General features: G+C 35.4%; 1 protein-coding gene and 2 long non-coding RNA genes across 10 annotated transcripts; all 3 read left to right on the top strand.

Annotated features, from left to right (window-relative positions):
* The first annotated feature begins 42 nt into the window (after positions 1–42).
* Positions 43–1,538, top strand: LOC113337269. 4 transcript variants are annotated; one of them, XR_003354153.1, is made up of 4 exons: positions 43–382; positions 498–572; positions 844–879; positions 1,174–1,538. It is a non-coding gene; the product is annotated as an uncharacterized LOC113337269 (long non-coding RNA). The 4 variants fall into 4 exon arrangements; XR_003354155.1 differs by having other exon boundaries at positions 43–424; XR_003354157.1 differs by lacking the exon at positions 844–879 and having other exon boundaries at positions 44–424.
* A 3,398-nt stretch (positions 1,539–4,936) lies between these two features.
* On the top strand, positions 4,937–9,256 carry LOC113316637. 5 transcript variants are annotated; one of them, XR_003343006.1, is made up of 10 exons: positions 4,937–5,090; positions 5,643–5,836; positions 5,929–6,030; positions 6,108–6,208; positions 6,288–6,401; positions 6,483–6,623; positions 6,840–6,953; positions 7,101–7,208; positions 7,866–8,059; positions 8,298–9,256. It is a non-coding gene; the product is annotated as an uncharacterized LOC113316637 (long non-coding RNA). The 5 variants fall into 5 exon arrangements; XR_003343004.1 differs by having other exon boundaries at positions 7,866–8,189; XR_003343003.1 differs by having other exon boundaries at positions 7,866–9,256.
* Positions 9,257–12,773: 3,517 nt separating this feature from the next.
* Positions 12,774–18,411, top strand: LOC113337258 (MORC family CW-type zinc finger protein 4-like). The gene is made up of 11 exons (XM_026582968.1): positions 12,774–12,896; positions 14,119–14,191; positions 14,555–14,799; positions 14,875–14,977; positions 15,059–15,237; positions 15,320–15,424; positions 15,523–16,038; positions 16,326–16,403; positions 16,479–16,604; positions 17,152–17,372; positions 17,888–18,411. Exons 7-11 carry the CDS (start codon positions 15,568–15,570, stop codon positions 17,889–17,891), a joined length of 900 nt encoding a protein of 299 aa, XP_026438753.1. The 5' UTR covers positions 12,774–12,896; positions 14,119–14,191; positions 14,555–14,799; positions 14,875–14,977; positions 15,059–15,237; positions 15,320–15,424; positions 15,523–15,567; the 3' UTR covers positions 17,892–18,411.
* Positions 18,412–19,938: the final 1,527 nt, after the last annotated feature.

Below are 19,938 nucleotides of genomic sequence, written 5' to 3'. Positions count from 1 at the left end.
AAATGGACTAACCTCGCTACACTACAGCCAAGGATGCCGATGGGAGATTCACGAATTACAAATCGTGACTATACATCTCGTTTTTCCGTTTCCCGAGATTCCACTCCTAATCGTAAAAAAAGAGACGGGAAACCTAAAATATTAACCTAATTATCTATCCCTGCCTCTGTCTCTTCGCCTCCCCCACCATCACCAAAGACAACTAAAAATGAGAATTAGGAACCCTAACTCGATCTCTTCTTTTTTTCCATCTAAACTCATCAAATAAATCTGAAAATTTGGATTCACTATAACTCTTTCGACCACCGAAATCTATAGAGGAATATTACTGATCTATTGCTGCTACTTCGATTATTTCTGCAACAACTTTTTGTTCAACTAGGTCAAAGTTCAGATGTTCAAAATGTTTTGAAACCTCCTCTTGGTAATCTAGTTTGGTTGAATTGGTTTCGTTTTTTTTTTTTTTTTAACTGAAGTACTGTTTTGTGTTAGTGCAGGTGCAGTAAAGGAATTGAAGTTAGCAATCAAGAAGAAAACAAATTAAATCAAATAAGAAATCATCATATTTCATGGTAACCCTTTCTTCCACTTCTTTTATTAAATTTCAAAGGATATCATTAGGCTTCGTTTATTGTTGCAGTTTAGGCGTTTGTTTATATGCCCTAACCAAATCAACATCAGATGATAGATAATATAAGTGAATGATAACCGAAATCATAGCACGAATCTCACATCGGTATGACTGCAAGGTTGTAAAATTTACATTTAATGAGACAAATTCTAAATTTAACATTATAAATTGCTAATTTTCAAGTATTTTCCTTGCTCACTTTTATTGAACAGGCGTGGTTTGATCTTTAGATTCTCACATAATTTAAGGTAAGGTGGATTCCGACATTTGCATAGTCTCCCCTTTGAGAAATATATACAATGGAAAGACCAACAAAGCAAGATAGAGCTTCCCATAGGAATAAATACTCTATGAACAATTGTTTAGTGAATTCAAAATCCACTCTGATGTCTAATAGATTAATATGATTGAAATATCAAATCCCTTCAAGTATGTAGTTTAGTTCTTCTATCATGAATTGATCATGTGATTTGTATAGGTCAGTATTAGTAATTGATCATTTACGATCTTTTAACAATTTTCATTTTACGGCTGGTTTACAGGAGGCATGTATGGGGTAACTTTTGCCTTTTGTACCACAATGAGAAGCTAATAGACGACAAGTCTATGCTTCAAGACTTTGGCATGCGTATTTCGTAGGTAGAAATACTGATATCTTTGGTCGTGGCAACTTCTTTGGATTACCGTTATGGTTTTATATGGGAATTTTATTGATTTTTAAGGTTATTGATGGTAAATGCAGAACTTGTAATTAAGTGCAAACGTATAAAATTTCTTGATGGATTTGGATTCTCTCGGTTGCAGTCTCTCATTACTTATGGCATGTAGTTAAGGGAATTATGTTGTTCGACTTGGTCACCATTTGATTTTCTATAATTATATGCAGCATGCAGCAGTTTGGTCTTTATATATTGTTCAAACTTTTCAAATTGTCATGGTAAAATCTTCACAGGCTTGCACATTTAGGAGAACTATTTGTTGTTGGGCTGTTGTCATTGGTTGACCTAGTCACACTGAAGGACTTCATGCAATGATAAAAGCGCAAGCTGAAAGAATTCAAGCATAAGATGACCAAATATGCACACATAATGAGTCTATCAAAATGAGAAGTTCACACTATACATGACCCAGGAACAACAGAATCTGATGCGTAGACTTGGGCCAAATAATATTATCCCTGCTGGAAAAACTGAAAATCGAATGCTGGATCATGTGTCACCTGTCAAATGTATTATACATTGTTATTAGTAGCAGTATTTATTTATTTTCTGGTGGAGTTTACTCATACAATGTTCTTATTTTGGATATTTTTCAATAATTTGTTTTTATGGCTCATAATTTTTTATTCTATATTATTAAAAAAGTTTATATATTTATATTTATTTTTTAATAATAGATCTCCTTGAAATGATTGGTGATGACATAGGCTAGTCACTAAAGAAAAAATTTGGTGACGAGTTTGGTGTGATGAGAAAATAGTTATGGTGAGGGCGGTGTCGTGTTCTTAAATAATTTTTGAGACGAGTAACTTCGTTGGAAAGATTGTTTTGAAGACAATTATAATTGCAGGTAAAGCTGTTTTGGAAACGATGATATTCGTTATTGAAATGGTCATACAGAGACAATTCTAATTGGTCATTATACGTACTTTTAGAGATGACTAAATTTTGTTATTGATTTATTATTTTGAGACGAAAGTTAGTCCGATGCTAAACCATTACTTTTTCAGAGATGAAAAAATTTCGCAGCTAAAACTATTTAGGTGACGAATTTGTTTCTTCACTCTAAGTATATTTTGAGACGAACAAATTTCACGGCTAAAACTATTTATGTGACGATCTTGTTTCTTCGCTAAAAGTACATTTTTAGACGAACAATTTTCGCGGCTAAAACCATTTTATGTGACGAATTTGTTTCTTCACTATAAGTATATTTCGAGACGAACAAATTTCGCGGCTAAAGCTATTTTAGGTGATAAAATATTTTCCTCACCAAAAATACCTAGAGTGATAAAATTCTTCATCACGAAATTAGTGAACAGTGTCAATTTTATTTTCTCACGAAAAGTTAGTTTTGGAAACAAAAAAACTTATGTCGCGAATTCAAAAATTCGGTAGCGATTTCTTAAGGACGTCACAGAACACTTTCAACGACTCGTTATAGGTGATGAATTTTTTTGTGTTGCTGAATTCTTTTTGCAACGAAGAAATTGGTTTTCGTGACATAATATTTTGCCACTAAAAGCGACTTTTCTTGTAGTCACATATGTTCTTGTAGGCAATCTTCTTTGTGGTTGAATATCAGGTCGTAGATTTTCATCTTCATAGTTAGTCCACTCTTTATCGCGACGGGTTTCCTGAACTGTACCATGATATGGAGAATCATGCAAGTGAGCATAGTATTGTGCATTTCACGAGGACTTAAACCATAATATGACCCACAAATGATACCGAACTTCCTCTTCAAAATTCCAAAAGTGCGTTCCACATCCTTCTTCAAAGCCTTTTGGCGTTCGTTAAAATTCTGTTATGAATAGCTTAATGCACCGAAAAGGGGCTGACGATAACATTAAACCAAGGTTGAACGTTTTGGATAGATACCATCCACAAGATAATATCCATGAGTGTATTTTTGGCCGTTGATCGTAAAACGGACTTGGGGAGAAATTTCATACTTTTTGATCTTCAAATAGAGGCCACTTGTGCAAAACATTGATATCATTTTTTTGAAGCCGGAAGACCAAAAAAGGCAAGCCATATCCAACAGTCATAAGAAGCAATAACTTCAAGGATAACAGTTGGTTTCAGATAATGACCTTTATAATGACCGACCCAATAAACAGGGTATCCCTGCCATACTCAATGCATATAATGAAAACTACCTAACATTCATGGGAATCCCCTATCCTCATATTTTCGCTCAAAATTCGTCTAACATCTTCCTCGATTAGTTTTCGTAAATTTGTTGGACCAAAATAATTAATTATTACTTTGCAAAACAATGAAAGGTAAGTGAATGAAGTTGTTTTAACCATACGAAGGTACTCATCGTTCGCATCCACTGGTTTTTCATAACCTAGAATCCTTAGAGCTGAAGTAACTTTTTGTTCAAGATTATGACCTCTAATATTTAGTGCATCAAACTGATAGTTAGAATAAGGTTCTACTCGAAAAATCTCATCAATATTCTTTTTCACCAGGTTCCGAGGCATGTGGAATCGACATTGGAAATAGTGATCAAAGTACACACAATTGAGAAGAAAATAATCGTGCATTATGTCCCTCAATACGTATATCTTCTTGACAATACTTATTGGAACTCTAGGTATTTGTCCTGAATGTACAATCATCAGAGTGTCGATTAGTTGTTTATCTCCAACTTCCTCATCATCAAGTTGTTGCAACCTCCGTTGATGTATTTCTTACAGTAATCTAAGCCGATTCATAATAACATTCCTCTCTTCATTGGATCTCTCCATTGATGATTATGAAATTTAAAATTGAGAATACAGATAGAGAAATTAGTAAAATATATGTAGAAGTAGGTGAGAGTAATTTGAAGGAGTACAAAAACGTATATATAGGAACCATCAAGGGGAAATAACCTTTACAAAATAGTTGTTGATCGATATTCATAATATCGCTAGCAATATTAAGTAAGTCACGCTATAGGGTCTAGACGCCAGATTTATTTAAAATATCGCCAGCACTGTTGATAATAATTGTCGATAATAACTCTATCGCTCAGTGGTTTTCCCAAAGTAGCGCAGCTCATTTTCCACGACGGCTGTGTGTCAAACACTGTTTTTGTACCATTGTGCATAGAAATAACTTTTTGGAAAAAAAAGGTGGTTGGTAAAAAAATCTCAAAGTGCTATTCTCCAAAAGCACTCATGTTTTAGGCCAACGTTTAAAAGCTACACTGGAATAGCTTTTAAAAGCAGAAGCTTTAGACCCGTTTAATTTTAACAAAACTGATTCTCTATTTTATTCTCGTTATTATATTGAAATGACAATATTTATCCTTAAGTATTTGTTTATGTGTAATTATTTTCACTAATAATTTTATTTTATGTTTATAAAATAATATCTATCTTACAAAAACAAATGTATTTTTGACCATCTGACGATTCTAAATCAATCTTTTTGAGTGATCGATGGCTCTCATTGCTTCAAAAGTTAAACAAAACGGAAGAGACAAATCGTGGCTCAGAATGCACCCTCCTCCTACGCGGTGATCCAACGTCCCAAATTCGACTCCTCTCTTTATGTCATGCGTTACCAGGCTCCTGATCTTCTTCTCTGATATTAAGGGCTCCCGATCGCAAGCGAGTCAAGCTCTCTTACTCATACCCAGCAATCAATTCTTCGTCGTACGTTACAAATGTTCGCCTACATAAACCCTAACAGAGGTCATCATCTTCCCATGTTTCGTACGCCTCCTCTCTCAAGAACATTAGGTAATTGATAATTCTTTTTTAGTTTCCTGACTCTAATTTTTCGGTTTCTTTTATCAATTTTAAATTTCCAAGTTATTTTCGTTGTTTTATTTCAAATTTCCATTGCTGTAAGTTGAAAAAAGGTGCCATCCATCTCCTATCCATCTCAGGTAAATACTAATTTGATTTAGGTATCTTTTTGATTCAGAAATTGCAACCTTTTGCTCAGTAATTAAGTGATTCATGTCGAATAGTCTGTCTAATTTAGCCATTTTGTCTGATTTATCCTTCAACTCTTGATGTTGTCTAAATAATTGTAGGAGATGCTACGATTAAAAAAATTAAAATCATACATAGTATATCTTTACTGAATTGGGTTGGTTTTGCCTTTTCGGTCTTACAAATATATTTTTTTTTGTATAAAAATTGAATCCACGAACACTTAAAGTATGGCCTTTGGTTTGTTGAATCCTTCAATTGGCAATAAACTAAAATCCCTGAAGTATTGTAGATTAAAAAACTATATGTATCTGCAGTTCAATTGATGAGTTTTACTCTTATGATGGTCTACAGTGATCATCTGTAGAAAATGGGTTCCCAGATTAGAGCCAGCCTTCCAAACTCCCCGTAACAGCCGCATACAAAGCTTTCTCGCATATAGGCGAGGCTGAAGAAGGCAAACCTTGGACCACACGTGTTAGACTGAATCGCATTTCATGGGGACCAACGAGGTCAAGATCCTGAACAACTTCATGATAGAGGACAATGTAAGTGTTAGACTACCGATCACTTATTAAAGGTTAAATGTGTGTCATCTTATTCTATGGACTGATCAAAAAATGTTTTATGGATACAAAAGTGACTTATCTATTTGGCGCTCAAGTTGAAATTCTTCATCACAAGTTCAGTTTTATCCCTTTCAAAGATCTGGACTCACGTTCAGCCAACACTTATCTCACGGGTAATGGTTCAGTGTGTTCATTTATTTATTAAAGTTAAGGCTCTCATGTTGCTTACATGTTTTTGGCTTCTGAACAGATTTTGTGGGGCGTGCTGATCAGCCTCATAAATCTTCGACACATGAAGAGAGCCAATGGTCAGCCCTGTATGGTGCGCGACTTCACGCTGCAGGACCTTGGGTATTGATATCTTGATCTCACATGCCTTAGATTGTTTCAATAGGCTGTACTGCTCACCGTAATGCATGCCACTTTCCAGGGGAAGCAATGTCAAAATAACTCTGTGAGGTGATTCTACAAATTAGATGAGCCGTAATTCAGATAAAACCTTTGGTCGCAGTGGTTTCATTCACATATGTTCGTAAATACCAAGGTAGCATTCCTCCAACCTCCAAAGTGTAAATCACCCAAGCTTATCAGCTTAAGTTATTCATTTCCCTGTTTGTTATACCAGGCAATTACTCTTTCTCCTCTACTAACGCCACTAAGGTGTTGTTCAACCTGTCCATTCCTGAGCTGCTCGACATTAAAGAAAGGTATACCATCATTGCGTATACTCTTTCACATACAGATATGAATCTCAATTATAAACCAGGTATGGCTTTCTCTCATTTGGAATATCTGGAACTAGGTATCTTATGTCTACATCTTCTTGAGTTGATTGTTAGAAAAACCAACAATTGTGTAGGTACCTGTTTAATTTGAGAATTTTAGGAAAGTAGAAATTTTGACTGATATTTTGATTTGTTTCGTTTTTTTGCATAAAATATGGGTTTGACTAACTTTTGGAGATTTTTTTGGAAATTTGCAGATTGGCAGTGAAGATTGGGAAGATAACCTGATTTTGAAAAATATTTGTTGGGGGGAAAATAACACAGGAAATGTCGTTGCTTCTCTTATGACTTCGTTAGAACCGAAAGCAAAGGTATCATATCGAAGTTGCTAAAAAGCTCAAAATATTTTTAATGTTCACATATCTGAATCTCCAATAATGATAGTGTTTTTGTAAAGTACAACTATACCTATAGAGTAACTTATGATATACCTTCATTGTTTACTGGGAATTTTTCAGCTTATATTACCCTGTATCTTCACTTTACGTCTTCAATACGACTGTTCAGCAACCTGTTTCTTCAGCTTGATGCTTGAGAGTTTGAAAGAAAGGAGACCTGCTCACAAGGTCTGCCATTTTGCAATATTTTGTGCACGTTTTTTGGCTTGAAAAGTATTACTCTTTTAAGATGTCGTAGGGGTACATCAGATTTTACTCCAAGTGTTCTTAAAAACTAAGAAGAGGTAAAACTTGGATCTACCTGTCTTTTAAGATGTGGTAGTTGATTGCAACAACTCATAGAATAGTGGTTGCAGTGGTGGACTTATGGATTACACATAAGGACAAAGTATGATGTAGCTCTTAGATTTTCCAACCTATCTTTTCTATTTCGTTTAAGCTCTCCTCCTAAAAGCTGGAGATGTCCAGCATGTGTATGTTACTAGACTAATAATTTGGTTCTTTTTGAATATGATTATTGGTGGTGTATTTTGTTAATTCAATTCATGGCTACTCCAATGTATATGATACTTGGAGAAAATAAATGATTATTCTTTAATATGATAATTATGGTCACGATTTGGTGAACCATTTTATGGATGCTGAAGGTGAGCCTTCTTAATGACATTGGTAAGGTATAAGATTGTGAACTCCGACCCATTATAGAAGAAAACAGTGACGAGGCATATTATGCATGTCAACCTATAATTGCAAAAACAATATGGGTTACTGAAAACTTGATGGTACTGATGAAGACTGATCTTTCTTTATGATTTTTTTTTTTAGAGTAACCGCCGGCGCCAAGGGAATCGCAACCAGGTCTACCCTTATGATTGTGAACTGCGACCCAACATAGTTTCTTATTAGTAACCCATGTCTCAACGATATGGCTTACTGAAAACTTGATGGTACTGATGAAGACTGATCAGTACCAAAATGAGGATTTTTTTTTTAATATTAGAGCATCTCTAATGCAACGGGTAAATGTTTTATAATCTTATATTTAACCTGTAATTTTGAGTTATTGAGGAATATGAGTAGGGACAACCGTACTGAGCACAATATGGATCTGTTGTTCCTCCACTCTCAATTTTGGATATATTAGTCCAGGTTACTTCAACTGTTTTATATTCCAGTATGTTTGTTGAACTTAAAGTTTTGATTATGGATTGTGTCTCTAATATTTGATTGCGGATTGTCAACTGTTCTATATTTCAGATCCTTGCTGATTCATTTCGAAAGCAACCTTTTCATGGTTACAAGTCCATTGAGTGAAAACACTGTGGAGAACGATTGGCAATATTGGCATTGGGTTGCAACTCCCTTGGCGCCAGCGGTTACACAAAGAACAATCCGTGCGTGTCCATAATTGTAATGTACGGGCCGAGCTACTAACTTCTTTTGTAAATGTTAGAAGCGCAATGGATATGGGAGAGGCAGGAGCAACACTAAAGAAAACATGCATAGTTAGAATTGGTAGATTTCTTCATGGAAATTTGCTCACTCAACGAGAGAAACATGCCAGATGCAAAAACCGCTTTAGCTAAGGTCAGAGAACCAGTCTTTACAGAACTTCGGGATTCATACGTGGAAGCCCTTATTGGTAGAGTCCAAATTTTGTATCTCTACCAACTGAAGGAGTGATACTCTGATAATGTTTCTGACAAGCGAATTCAAAATCATACATCAAATGTCAAAATATATGGGGAAATTACAGAAGATCAAGAAGACCCATTAGACCCATTTTAATGTTTCTTACAATATGATTTGGTAAAATTATGATGTAAAAGGTGGCTTGAGATGGCATTTGGGTACACTCTTCTGAGGGTGTTTGGCAGACCACTTTTGAATCTTTCAAGAATTCAACTTTGAAGCGGAGGCTTACAAATGTTGTCAGATTCAATTTATGCACTTCATGCAGAAAGGTTAGAAGGGAACAAACTTTAAATATGAAAAGAGTCATTAACTGGCGGGATGGTTGACGTATGGAACCTACCATAACTTGGGAGGAGACAGGAAAATGAGTACAGATTATTTGCTGAGATTTGAGCGTTGTTGTGACTCTGTTCCTCTCTTCATCCTAGATGACTACCTTTTTCTTTTTCTTTGTTCTCTCTAGATTTTTCTTCAGTTATAAATTTGTTACAGTTTTGAAGTAATGGCTTCGTCATTTAAAAGCAGTATACAACTTTTGCGCATGAAATTTATTACAGTTTTCATGAGCTAAAAATTCCCATCCGAACAAGCACATGTCAACAACAAGAAAACATGCAGGTCCCATCTAGCTAATCGGAAATCACTGTTTTTTTTGTTTTGACACAGTAAATCGGAAATCTCTGTTACTAACAACAAAATTAAATAACCTGTGGAAAATACGGCACATGTTAATGGAAAATGTGGAAAACCTTTGAGTCTCCATAAGAGCTTATCATAATTTTCAGCAAAAGATTGAAATCCGGATCATTACGGCACGGATCATATCCTAATATAATAATAAACAACAATGATAATAATAAACTTAAATTGTTTTTAAATTTCATATCTATTTAAAGAATATTCAAAAAACACGCTAATTAATATTAATGGATGTCATTTAAAAATAATTTTTAAACCATGTGTATTTTCGTCATCAGCCACACCATAAGCACTTTAACATAACAATTTACCAAGCAGAATTGGCAGTTTATTGGTTTAACATCACTTTACATAATATAGTTTACCAAACGTGTAACACAATAGAAAAACGCTTTTATAAAACTTACAACAATACCAAACTCGCGCTAAGGTCGAAGCTTCCACCTGGATAACGTGGATCGACGACCTCACTTATTGGACCACCGACGACTTCGTATCCCTCCACAACGCCCATAGATGACATGTGTATCCCAAATTGCTAAGATGCTATCTATGCACGCATGAACCAAAATGGAATTGCCCAGTCTGGCCCTCCTTCACTGAAATTTTGAGATCGGGCTTTGAACCGAACATTTTTATCGAATTCGACTCTATTTTCAGAGAACAGTCACGGGAAGACAAAACCTAGAGCGCTGAGCATCGCCCACATCCACATTAAATGGATCGAATAAAAAATATACGAAGGAGTGAATTATTTTATCTTTGTTTTCCAATGAATCATATTGGTCAGGAAAAATTAGATAAAAACTATAATATACGGTCTAGCCTCGATAAATCAATAATCTTGAGAACAGAAAAATATATTTGTTTAGCAAGATCATTTATTTATCAATAAATACATATTTATTCATTTAGAGAGAATTTTTTGATCTTATTATGCTATATAAAATTGTAATAGAAGTCAAACAACAATTGAACCATCGATCTCAACGGGAATGGTACAATAATGGAATCAATTACCTGTGCAGAAATAATGAGTCTATTATAAATGATAAGAATTAAATGATGAGAATGATCCTTAACCATGTACATATTATCGACATATCAACTGAGGTTTTTCAAGCAGCAATCGTAATAAACAATTACTTTTTACAACACAGAACAAAATATTTTAAAAGTTGTACATGCATTACAAAATGTTAACAAAGGATGCATTTTAGTTTTAGTGGAAGGAAAAAACGATCAACTTTGTGTATATTTTATATTGTTGAATGGATGAAATATTTTGGTCTAATATGTATATGTTTTTGTACGAAATTAAGTAATCATTTATTTTTGTTTCCATAGAGCCTTTAAGGACTTTTTTTTTTAATTTTTTTTTTGCCTTTACCCGTAAATGAACCCTAAAATCCAAATATAGGAAGATTCTGGTAGGAAAAATCTTGAATCCTCTCCGTAAATTCAATCTCCATAATTTCTATTATGTTTTTGCCAAAATTTCGATTTTAAAGATCGGGTATATATATGGGTAAGGACAGGTTGGAATTATAAAATCTGATAAAATCTAAGTTTAAGTTGATATGGGTTTTTTGTTACATTTTTATTGGGTATGGTTTTCATTAAGTCCAAATAGTGAAGGCACAATTGGGGGCGCCCCGACTAAGATGTAGTCGGGCCACATACAAAAATTATTTCTTGACACTTATTTAACTAAAAAACCTGCCCTCCAATTTCCCTTAATTATTCTACTTTTTGAGAAAAATTAGGAAGTTAAAGAAAACTAAAAAGGTAAACAGTTAGGTAGTAAAACAGTTTTCAAGCTTTTTACTACTTTATACGACGTATCAGTATTTAAAGAGTGGCGACATACTTGAAGTATGTGACCCGATCACATCGTAGCTGCACCGATTGAAGGATACAAAAAACAACAACATAATTAAGTAACTGAAGTACCCCTTATCCAAATGTGTTTGGGGGTACTTCAAATTATATATTTTGATTAGACGAAAAAGAAGAAGGATTTTGGAAGATTTGTGTGATATGAGAAGATGCTTAAATGATTTTATGACTCCTAATTGCAACCTTTTGTAGACAATCAAACTTTCGTCTATGAAAAACCCCAAACCAAATCCCAATTCAAATACTAAGTCAATCAAATTTTGCAATTACAGAGCCACTGTCGCTATTATATTAATCCGACAAAACAATACCGACTGAACTGTTGGCATTGTATTCATCAGAAAAAACAATATCGACAGTAATGTATTCATCCAACAAAACAATACCGAGTGTTAACCTACTACTGAAACTCAAATTTGTTTTTTATTATTTAAATACAGTTTCGACTTTTTTTTTTAAGGCAAATGGTTTTGATTCAAATCATTTTGATTATCATAATTTGCTTCGCTACTCAAAATGATTTTTTTTTGATAACCTAAATCAAAGTTCATCATTATGATTCGTTTGATTTTTTTGATGGAGAAGAAAAGTGAAGGGGAGATACTAAAAAATAGTTTTTAGTTTTTTTTTTTTTAATTTTTATCAGGATAAGGATAATATGGTTATTTCACACCTAGAAATAAGGACCCCTTAACCAAAATACAACCCAATTTAACTTTGGGTATCCCCCAATTTGTGGAGACATCTCCTAACTACGCCTTCCAAATAATATGGCGGTGTTTTTGACACTGAAAGAATATCACCTTGGTGTTTTAGAGCTTAATATACTCCCTCCGACCTGGTTTACTTGCCAAAATTGGGGATTTTTTTGTCCTAAATCACTTGCCAAGTTTCATATTTTTCCACATTTTATCCCAATTTACCCTTATGTTGGAATCAGGTCATAGTATTGAGAATTGTGTAATTCTATTTCCTATACACAATGTTAAATTCTCCTCTCTCTCTATATCCTTTATTTTCTTTTGTTTTGAAATCTTCAAGTAAAGACCAGAAAACTAGATATATAAAAACTATGTATCTTAACTACTAACTTGAAGTAATTTTGAAAAAAAATTCTACTCTCTACATTTCTTAATCTGTGTGAAAAACCAAATAAACTAGTAAACTATGGCGAGGAAATAAAAAAATTTATTTATTAATGCGCTAAGTGAGATTATGCATTTAGTCTCTTCACCTAAATCAGGACGGGGGAAAATTATTCATTTGGCTGAACATTTATTTATGAGGTTTGACCGTAAACCAGCCTTGGGTTGAGCTGGTAAACTAGGCACGGTGGTAAAAGTAAAAAATTTGGTCTGGGGTTGGCCCCGTGTCAAAAATCGTTTCCGCTGCCTATATACTGTCAAGGTGAATTCCTTTACTTGTTTCATTCCCTCCCAAGACTCTTTCAAAACCCCAACATTCTGCCAAAACCTGAGAGAGAAACCGAGAGAGAACAATCGAGAAATCGGATCGAGATCGAGGTTTAGTTTCATTGAAGATTACCAGTTAAAGATATGGCAGGTAATCATCTACAATATTAATTAGGTTTTGATTTTAAAGTTTTGAGTATGATTTGAAGGGGAAAAAAAAGCCCTAAATTGGATTCGTGACGAGTTATTGATTCTTAAGTAGATCTTTCATTTTCAAAAACTTGTGGACTTCGTGAATCTAGGTTTAGGTTCTTCTGATATGATGGGGATTTTCAATCTCTAAAATCAAATTTTCACAAGAACACCTATTACTCCTGAAAATTTAGGGTTAACACTTACCAGTATTCTTTATGTTTCTGAAATCGTGGATTCACAACGAGTTCTTGATTATTTAATGGAAAAACTTAAGAACCTCTTGAATTCAGGGTTATGTTGTTATGATTGGATGGGGATTTTCAATCCTAATAACAAATTTTCAGAACAACATTTAGGGTTTGTAGTATATTTTTTATTTTTCAATTGGGTAAATTTTTTGACTTGATGGTATTATGCTGAGTAAGTAGGAATAGAATAATGAATGGAATCACTACTGTGCTGCATAAGTAACCATTAACATTTTCTGTTATTAGGCTGAACATAACCTGGTATTACGCAACAATCCGACTCGTTTGGACTTGTACTTATAGTACCACTTCATTTTGTGGTTTTAGATGTCAATTTCCATGGGACCATTGCCCCTAGTATCTTGTTGGATATGATATTTGTATATCACAAGATAAATTGACAGCCTAAAAGTATCAATGCGGCACCAGTGTTCCATTCCAATACCAAAATTCTTTTGTCTTTATATTTTTAAATAAATAGAATGGATGTATAATGCATTCTTTCATTGTAAATTTGTTAAAAGTATCACTAAAGATTTACACTCAGTTGCAAATAAAATGCTAAGTTTAAACTTTTTGGTAGAATTACAATCAAGCGTTGGCCAAATTTCGGTTTATTCAATTACTGAACTCTTTACGTATGTGTATCAAGATAGGATAGATCCTCAAAAATATGTGCATCCAGCACTTTATGATGACCCTAAGTGTGTACTCAACTGCTTACACATAACTATCTCTGCCTATGTAATTGCATCTCTTCAAAAAGAGATAAACATAGATCAAACTAAACTTGCTTATTGCTTTGTTTTATACTCCCTTTGCTTCGGGAAGTGAAAGTCATGGAATGGAGGTAGTATTATTCATGTAAGTCTTTACGTCTTGGAATTTTGTTTTGGGTTGTTGACGGAATTTGTTGATTCTCTGTGGCAGGAAATGTGGTACAGCTGTCGTTCAAAGGGCTACACTTAGGCACAATGAATTGTGTTGGTGCTCCTGTGAGAGTGTAAGTAAAGTTGACACTGTTTTTTCTTTGTTCCTGCGTGATAATCATTTTCAATAATTTATGCTTCGCAGTGTAGTTTCTTTACTGTTTTTACCTCTAGACAATGAATCAGAAATTATTTTGGGGCGCGCCCTGATATTTGCGTCTCACATATAGGCTCTGTGCTTGATATTTTGCTCAGATGTCTATTTTACTGTTTCAAAACCTAAGATACTATTTAAACACCCGAAAACTGTTTTATTAACTCATTTTGCCAACTGCTCGTAGACGTTTCTTCTTCTGCCAGTCTTTTACACCTTCTTTCTTCTTTCTCTTATGTGATCATCTTCCGGTATCTAAACATACATTATGTTTCTGGTGTAGACCTCGCCATGTAACTGTAGAGCGAGGGTTTAGGCCTGAGTATGCGCACCAATTCACGATGGTTCCAGTTACGACCAGTCTTTCTTATCCTTTGTTCCTGGAAGGAGTGCGGCGTAAGACTGCTATTTCGGATGTTGGATATATTAGATTGTGTATAAAAGCTAATCCTGATGGTGGGATGTCACTCCTAGTTTATTATCAAATTTCTGACCCCTACTTTTGGGACAACACTTATAACAATGCAGGTATGCATTTATTTACGAGTAACTAATCCTTTTTCTGTTTTTCCCACTTATTGTATCTAACACTTGTATTTGTAGACTTGGAGCATTTGCTGTTATTAGGAAAAACATACTCCGGTGCGGAGTTACTTGGAGCTTTTGCTCACATTGTCGACAACTCAAGAGATGCTTCAGCGACAAGGTAATTTAATATCCTATAGAAACAAATTTTTCTCCACGTTCGATTGTTAAGGAAGTTTGTGTTTTTTTTATTGATATGCAGAGTTAACATTTCAGTCGCCTCTTTTATGAAGCTAAAAATGGAACAGATATTCCAGTCCTATCATTTTTGGATGATGGGGTTGGTATGACATTCCCTAGGTTAAAAGAAATGTTATCTTTTACGAACGTCCCAGTACCAGCTCAAGATAATACAACAAATTCTTTGGTAAATCTTTTAAGGTGAGTTAATCTTTTGCTTCTTTAACTTTTTGCTTAACAAGCTATTTTCTGATAGTTCTAAATATGGATCTTTATTGTGTAGGAAGCTGCATTGTCACTTGGTCTCAATATATTAGTAATTAGTCAAACAAGTGGATCAAGAAGCATCGGTTTCCTGTCCCAATCGCTAAACCGAGATAACAAGGAGGTATTTCCATTGTCTTATACCTTATTTAGTTATTTTATAAGCAAACGACTGTCTTATATTGTTTGTCTCTGAACCGCTGTGGATAATGTATTATGCAGTTCATTGAAATTCCACTTTTAGGCTTTTGGAGATCTGAGCAGGCAATGGTATTGGATGAGAGTTTACACCCTAAAACGGCTAGTGAGAAGAGTCTGAATCTCTTAAAAGATCATACCCCGTTTGATGAGTTCTCTTTGGGAGGATTATTTGAGAAGTTCGGTAATGGAAGCGGTACACGTATTCTTATTTGGAATTTCGCCAAAGATAGAGTGACAGGAGAAGATGCTCTGCGATGGATTGAAAGTGACATTGTGATCTGCAGCAACAGTTCTAGCCGTCCCGATTGCTCACTTACATCATTCTTGAAGTTCTTGTATAGAGAATCAACAATGAATATATCCATTCAAGGGCTCTATGTTCTCAATTTCTCTTGGGAAAACAGTTTAACAAGAAAGGAAACGATGGATGACTTGGTGATGGGAAGTCAGATACAGGTTACGTTTGGATTTTCTGAGACAGATTGTGTAGAAAACAACTGTGGTGTGCTGATATACTGGAATGGAAGATTAATCGAGGTGAGTTGTTTATATTATAACTGTATACGTGACCGATGATAATAATGAGATTGTTTATTGTTTAGAAATCTTGTTCTTAAATGTCCCATCAGTACTGTCACAAACAATCCCAATGACTTGCTTATTAGTCTGTTGATAACCTTTTGACAAAGCAAAGTATCAAATATTGTAGGGTCAGGGTGATTGAGGGGTTGAGTACATGGTCTTATTATACAACCAAAATCGTATTTGATCTGAATCTGATTGCTGCTATTAGTGTTGTTGTTGACTGAATCTGTGCTTACTAGGCTCATAAAAAGGTGGGGAATATGCAAAGTGGCTGCAGTCGAGGAGTGATTGGCGCTGTTGAAGTCTCGCACTTCATGGTAATAGATTTTGATAATTGGTGTTCTTTGCCAAATTGTTTATGCAAGTGGCAGCTAATCTCCATTTTTTTGCAGCCTAAGCAGAATATACATATACTGCAATCTAAACAACAATTCCGCCACTGCTATGCTTACGATCAGTTGGAGGAGAGCTTAGAAAGATCTTATAACAATTATGCGGCACGAAACTTAACCCCGGAGGTAATTTCTATTATTTTTTCCTTTTCTGGTGAAAAGCTTAGATTCAAATATGATTCAATAATTCATAGACCATAGTAAGACATTTACATGTCAAGTGTTTTTCTGGGATTGATTGTGATGCTGATAACTCAATTAAGGTTAGTGATTTCAATTTTTAGATAATGGTGAGATCATGAATGCTCTGAATTCTGTTCAGTTAGGTAGTGGAAACCTGCCTTGTCCCACTGGTGACAAGGATAAAATATCTGGACTATAACTGTAAAGGATAGTTTAATATGGCTGGTGCTTTTGATAAGATTAGAAACAGATATCCTAAGATTAATTGGCATTGAATGATGATATGGACGGGGGGTATGTGCATCCTAGAACCTCCGCTCAGATCTGGACGCTTTAAGTGACTACAGATGTCATTTTAAGGAGAGGGGTGAATGTGGTTTTTAGATGTATTGTCTGCAAGTGTCATCTTTTATGGGATTTATGGGAGTGTGAGGTAAGTGGTGAAATATGGGATTACCATGGCTGTTTAATATTGATATTTGTTTTGCAGGAAATGAATAACACTCCGACCAGATCCGATGACCCTCTATTTGAATGGGTGCACTGCGATAAGTGCGGAAAGTGGAGGAGGCTGCACCCATCTGTAGACAAAAATTATCTACCCAAAAATTGGTTTTGCCCTGATTTCCCGTACCTAGGATCATGTAAAGAAAAAGAAGAAAAAGAGGTAGATGGCGAGTACATGATTCAAATTGATGATCCAATGCCAAGGTAACGTTTGTATTTATGTACTTCATTTATCACAAGTTTAAACCTGTCGTGATAAATAGTGTCACTAAGGTGAGCAAAATCGATCCTAGATCCCTACACTAGGAACTGGAATCTAGATTTTCTGAACCAAATCCTTCCCCCGGCCATTGTCGAAAACATCACCAACATTGACCTCTCCCAAAATAGCATCCAGCAGGATAAACTGATTTCGCCACTCAACAAGGATGGCAACTTCACTGTTAAGACTGTCTACAACCACCTGCCCTGTGGCCAGGAAAACCTGCCAATTAACCCAGTATAGAAACGTATATGGAAATTTGAAGTCATCCCTCGTATTTGTATGGAAATGCTATATGCAAAATGTGTAATGATAATGTTGAAACTGACATCCACTGCCTGATTGTGTGTCCCTTCAGCAAGGCTGTGTGGTTTGGCCTACATTGTAGGATAGATACTGCCCATGATTTTGATACAATTCCACCTAACAACTGCAATTGTGGCAATTATTCTTACAGATGAAGGAGGACAGGTCCTTGTTGAAGTAAAGATAACATGCAACATAGATTCTCTGGAACATAGAACTTGCAACATACAAATAGCAAGAAAACTCTAATGAAGAAGGATTCGCAGCAGAATCAACAAACACCGAGTTGATTGACGATAGTCTTGAACTGTTAGACTTATTTACTTATTCCAGAGTTTTTAATTGTAATCCCCTAGGGTTTAAATGGCAGCCAAAACTTGTTACTATTGCTTCTAATTATGCAGCATCCATTAGGGATGATAATACTGCAACTCTGCACCTGAATTGTAATGTTTCTCCCAGCCTAACTATTCCTCAGGTCCTGGACTGGAGGACTTTGTGTTTTCTTTTCTGTACTTTTCAAGTTTTTTTTTTTCTTTTGCGAGAATTGGAACATCGGCTTTATCTCTTCCTCTTAGTACTGCAGATCAATTATAAGGATATAACAATAAGTGAGTTTGGGTTTGTTTTCTCACCCCCATTAGCAAATACATAAATAGAATCAATTGAAAAAAAGAAAAAGAAAAAAAGAGACTACTTGGTAGTTTCACTCATGGATTCAAGGCTGCGCGTCATTTATACATTTCCTTGGTGTGTGTTATTTATACACTTCCTTGGTGCGCGTCATTTATACATTTCAAAAGTGCACGTCATTATTAACATCAGGAGTGTGAGGCAAAATCAATAGAGCCGCGCTCCAATATCAATAAAGCCGCGCTTCCAGATCCAAAAATAAGGGCTTTATTAGCTGTCATCCACTATGTAAACACCTATAAAAAGAAAAAAGTCCAAGAGAGAGAAACATGATACACATAATTGTAAAAGAGAGGCACACCATCTTCTTCCTCCATCACCTAAAAACTAGATCTAGAGCTCTACCAAAAAACCCATTAATGGAGATTCCAAATGTAATACTCATGTAATTTCAATATTGTTACTGTTATTCTAGGACTGAGAAGCATATTAGTGATTACCTGAGAATTATATGTTTCCACTGGGCACCCCTTTCGGGATGATGTGCTCACTCGTTCCCACTTCAGTGTTTTTCAGTTATCAAAAGAAATGGCGCGCTTGAGGATATACGTTTCCGTAGTTTAAAGCTTTAGCGGATTTAGAACGTTACGTATCTTTATGTATATGTATTCCTTGTTTATCTGTACAATAACACATTCATGTATTCATACCACTTGAGAGATTTTCATTTAAAATGTACCACAGGGTATGGGGTTTATTTGATCTGTTTTATCGATAATTTAGACTTGATGCTTCAATTAAGTTGTAATCTTGTAGCTAAGCGGGTTTAGTAACTGGGGCGTCACATGTTAGTTGGGACACAACTATGTGCGATTCTTTTGTGCTCGGGTGGGTGAGTATACTAGGCCGTTGAGCTAGATACTGGTCTCACATGAGGCAAGAAACGTCTACGTTATACTGATACTTGATGGGTTCACTTGACTGAGTTGTGGGAGAAACTTCTCAGTTAAGCGTGCTCGGACGAGAGTAGTCACTTGATGGGTGACCTCTCGGGAAGCTGTTGCTGGATAACCGCAGTAGTGTCGTTAAAAATCCAACACTGCTGGATAACAATAGTTGGTAAGTGCGAACAATATCGGTGTTAGTTGGGATACAGCTATGGCGGTTTTTTTGTGCTCGGGTAGGTGAGTATGCTAGGTCGTTGAGCTAAATACTGGTCTCACAAGAGGCAAGGAACGTCTATATTATACCGAGGCATTTTCAGCACCATTGGCTCCAGAGTTGGCAGAAAAACTCTGCAGCTAAACGTGCTCGGATTTGAGTAATCCAGGTATGGATGACCTCGTGGGAAGTTGTTGCTGGATAACCGCAGCAATGCCCGTTGAAAACCTCACACTGTTGGATGACCGCAGTGGCTAAGTGGGAACAATATCGGTAGAGGAACGGGTCATTGCAACTATTCATAGGCCAAGCCTTTGAGCTCAATTATAAAGAAAAAGGAAAAGCAGGTCATGGTGACCTAAGTTGTTTTTGTAAAAAGTACAGAGATTACAAAATAGGAAGCAACTT

This window comes from Papaver somniferum, chromosome 1 (assembly GCF_003573695.1).
Source record: "Papaver somniferum cultivar HN1 chromosome 1, ASM357369v1, whole genome shotgun sequence".
NCBI classification, from domain to species: Eukaryota; Viridiplantae; Streptophyta; class Magnoliopsida; order Ranunculales; family Papaveraceae; genus Papaver; species Papaver somniferum.
Note: the sequence above shows the minus strand (reverse complement) of the source record. Positions and strands in the feature narration are given on the sequence as shown.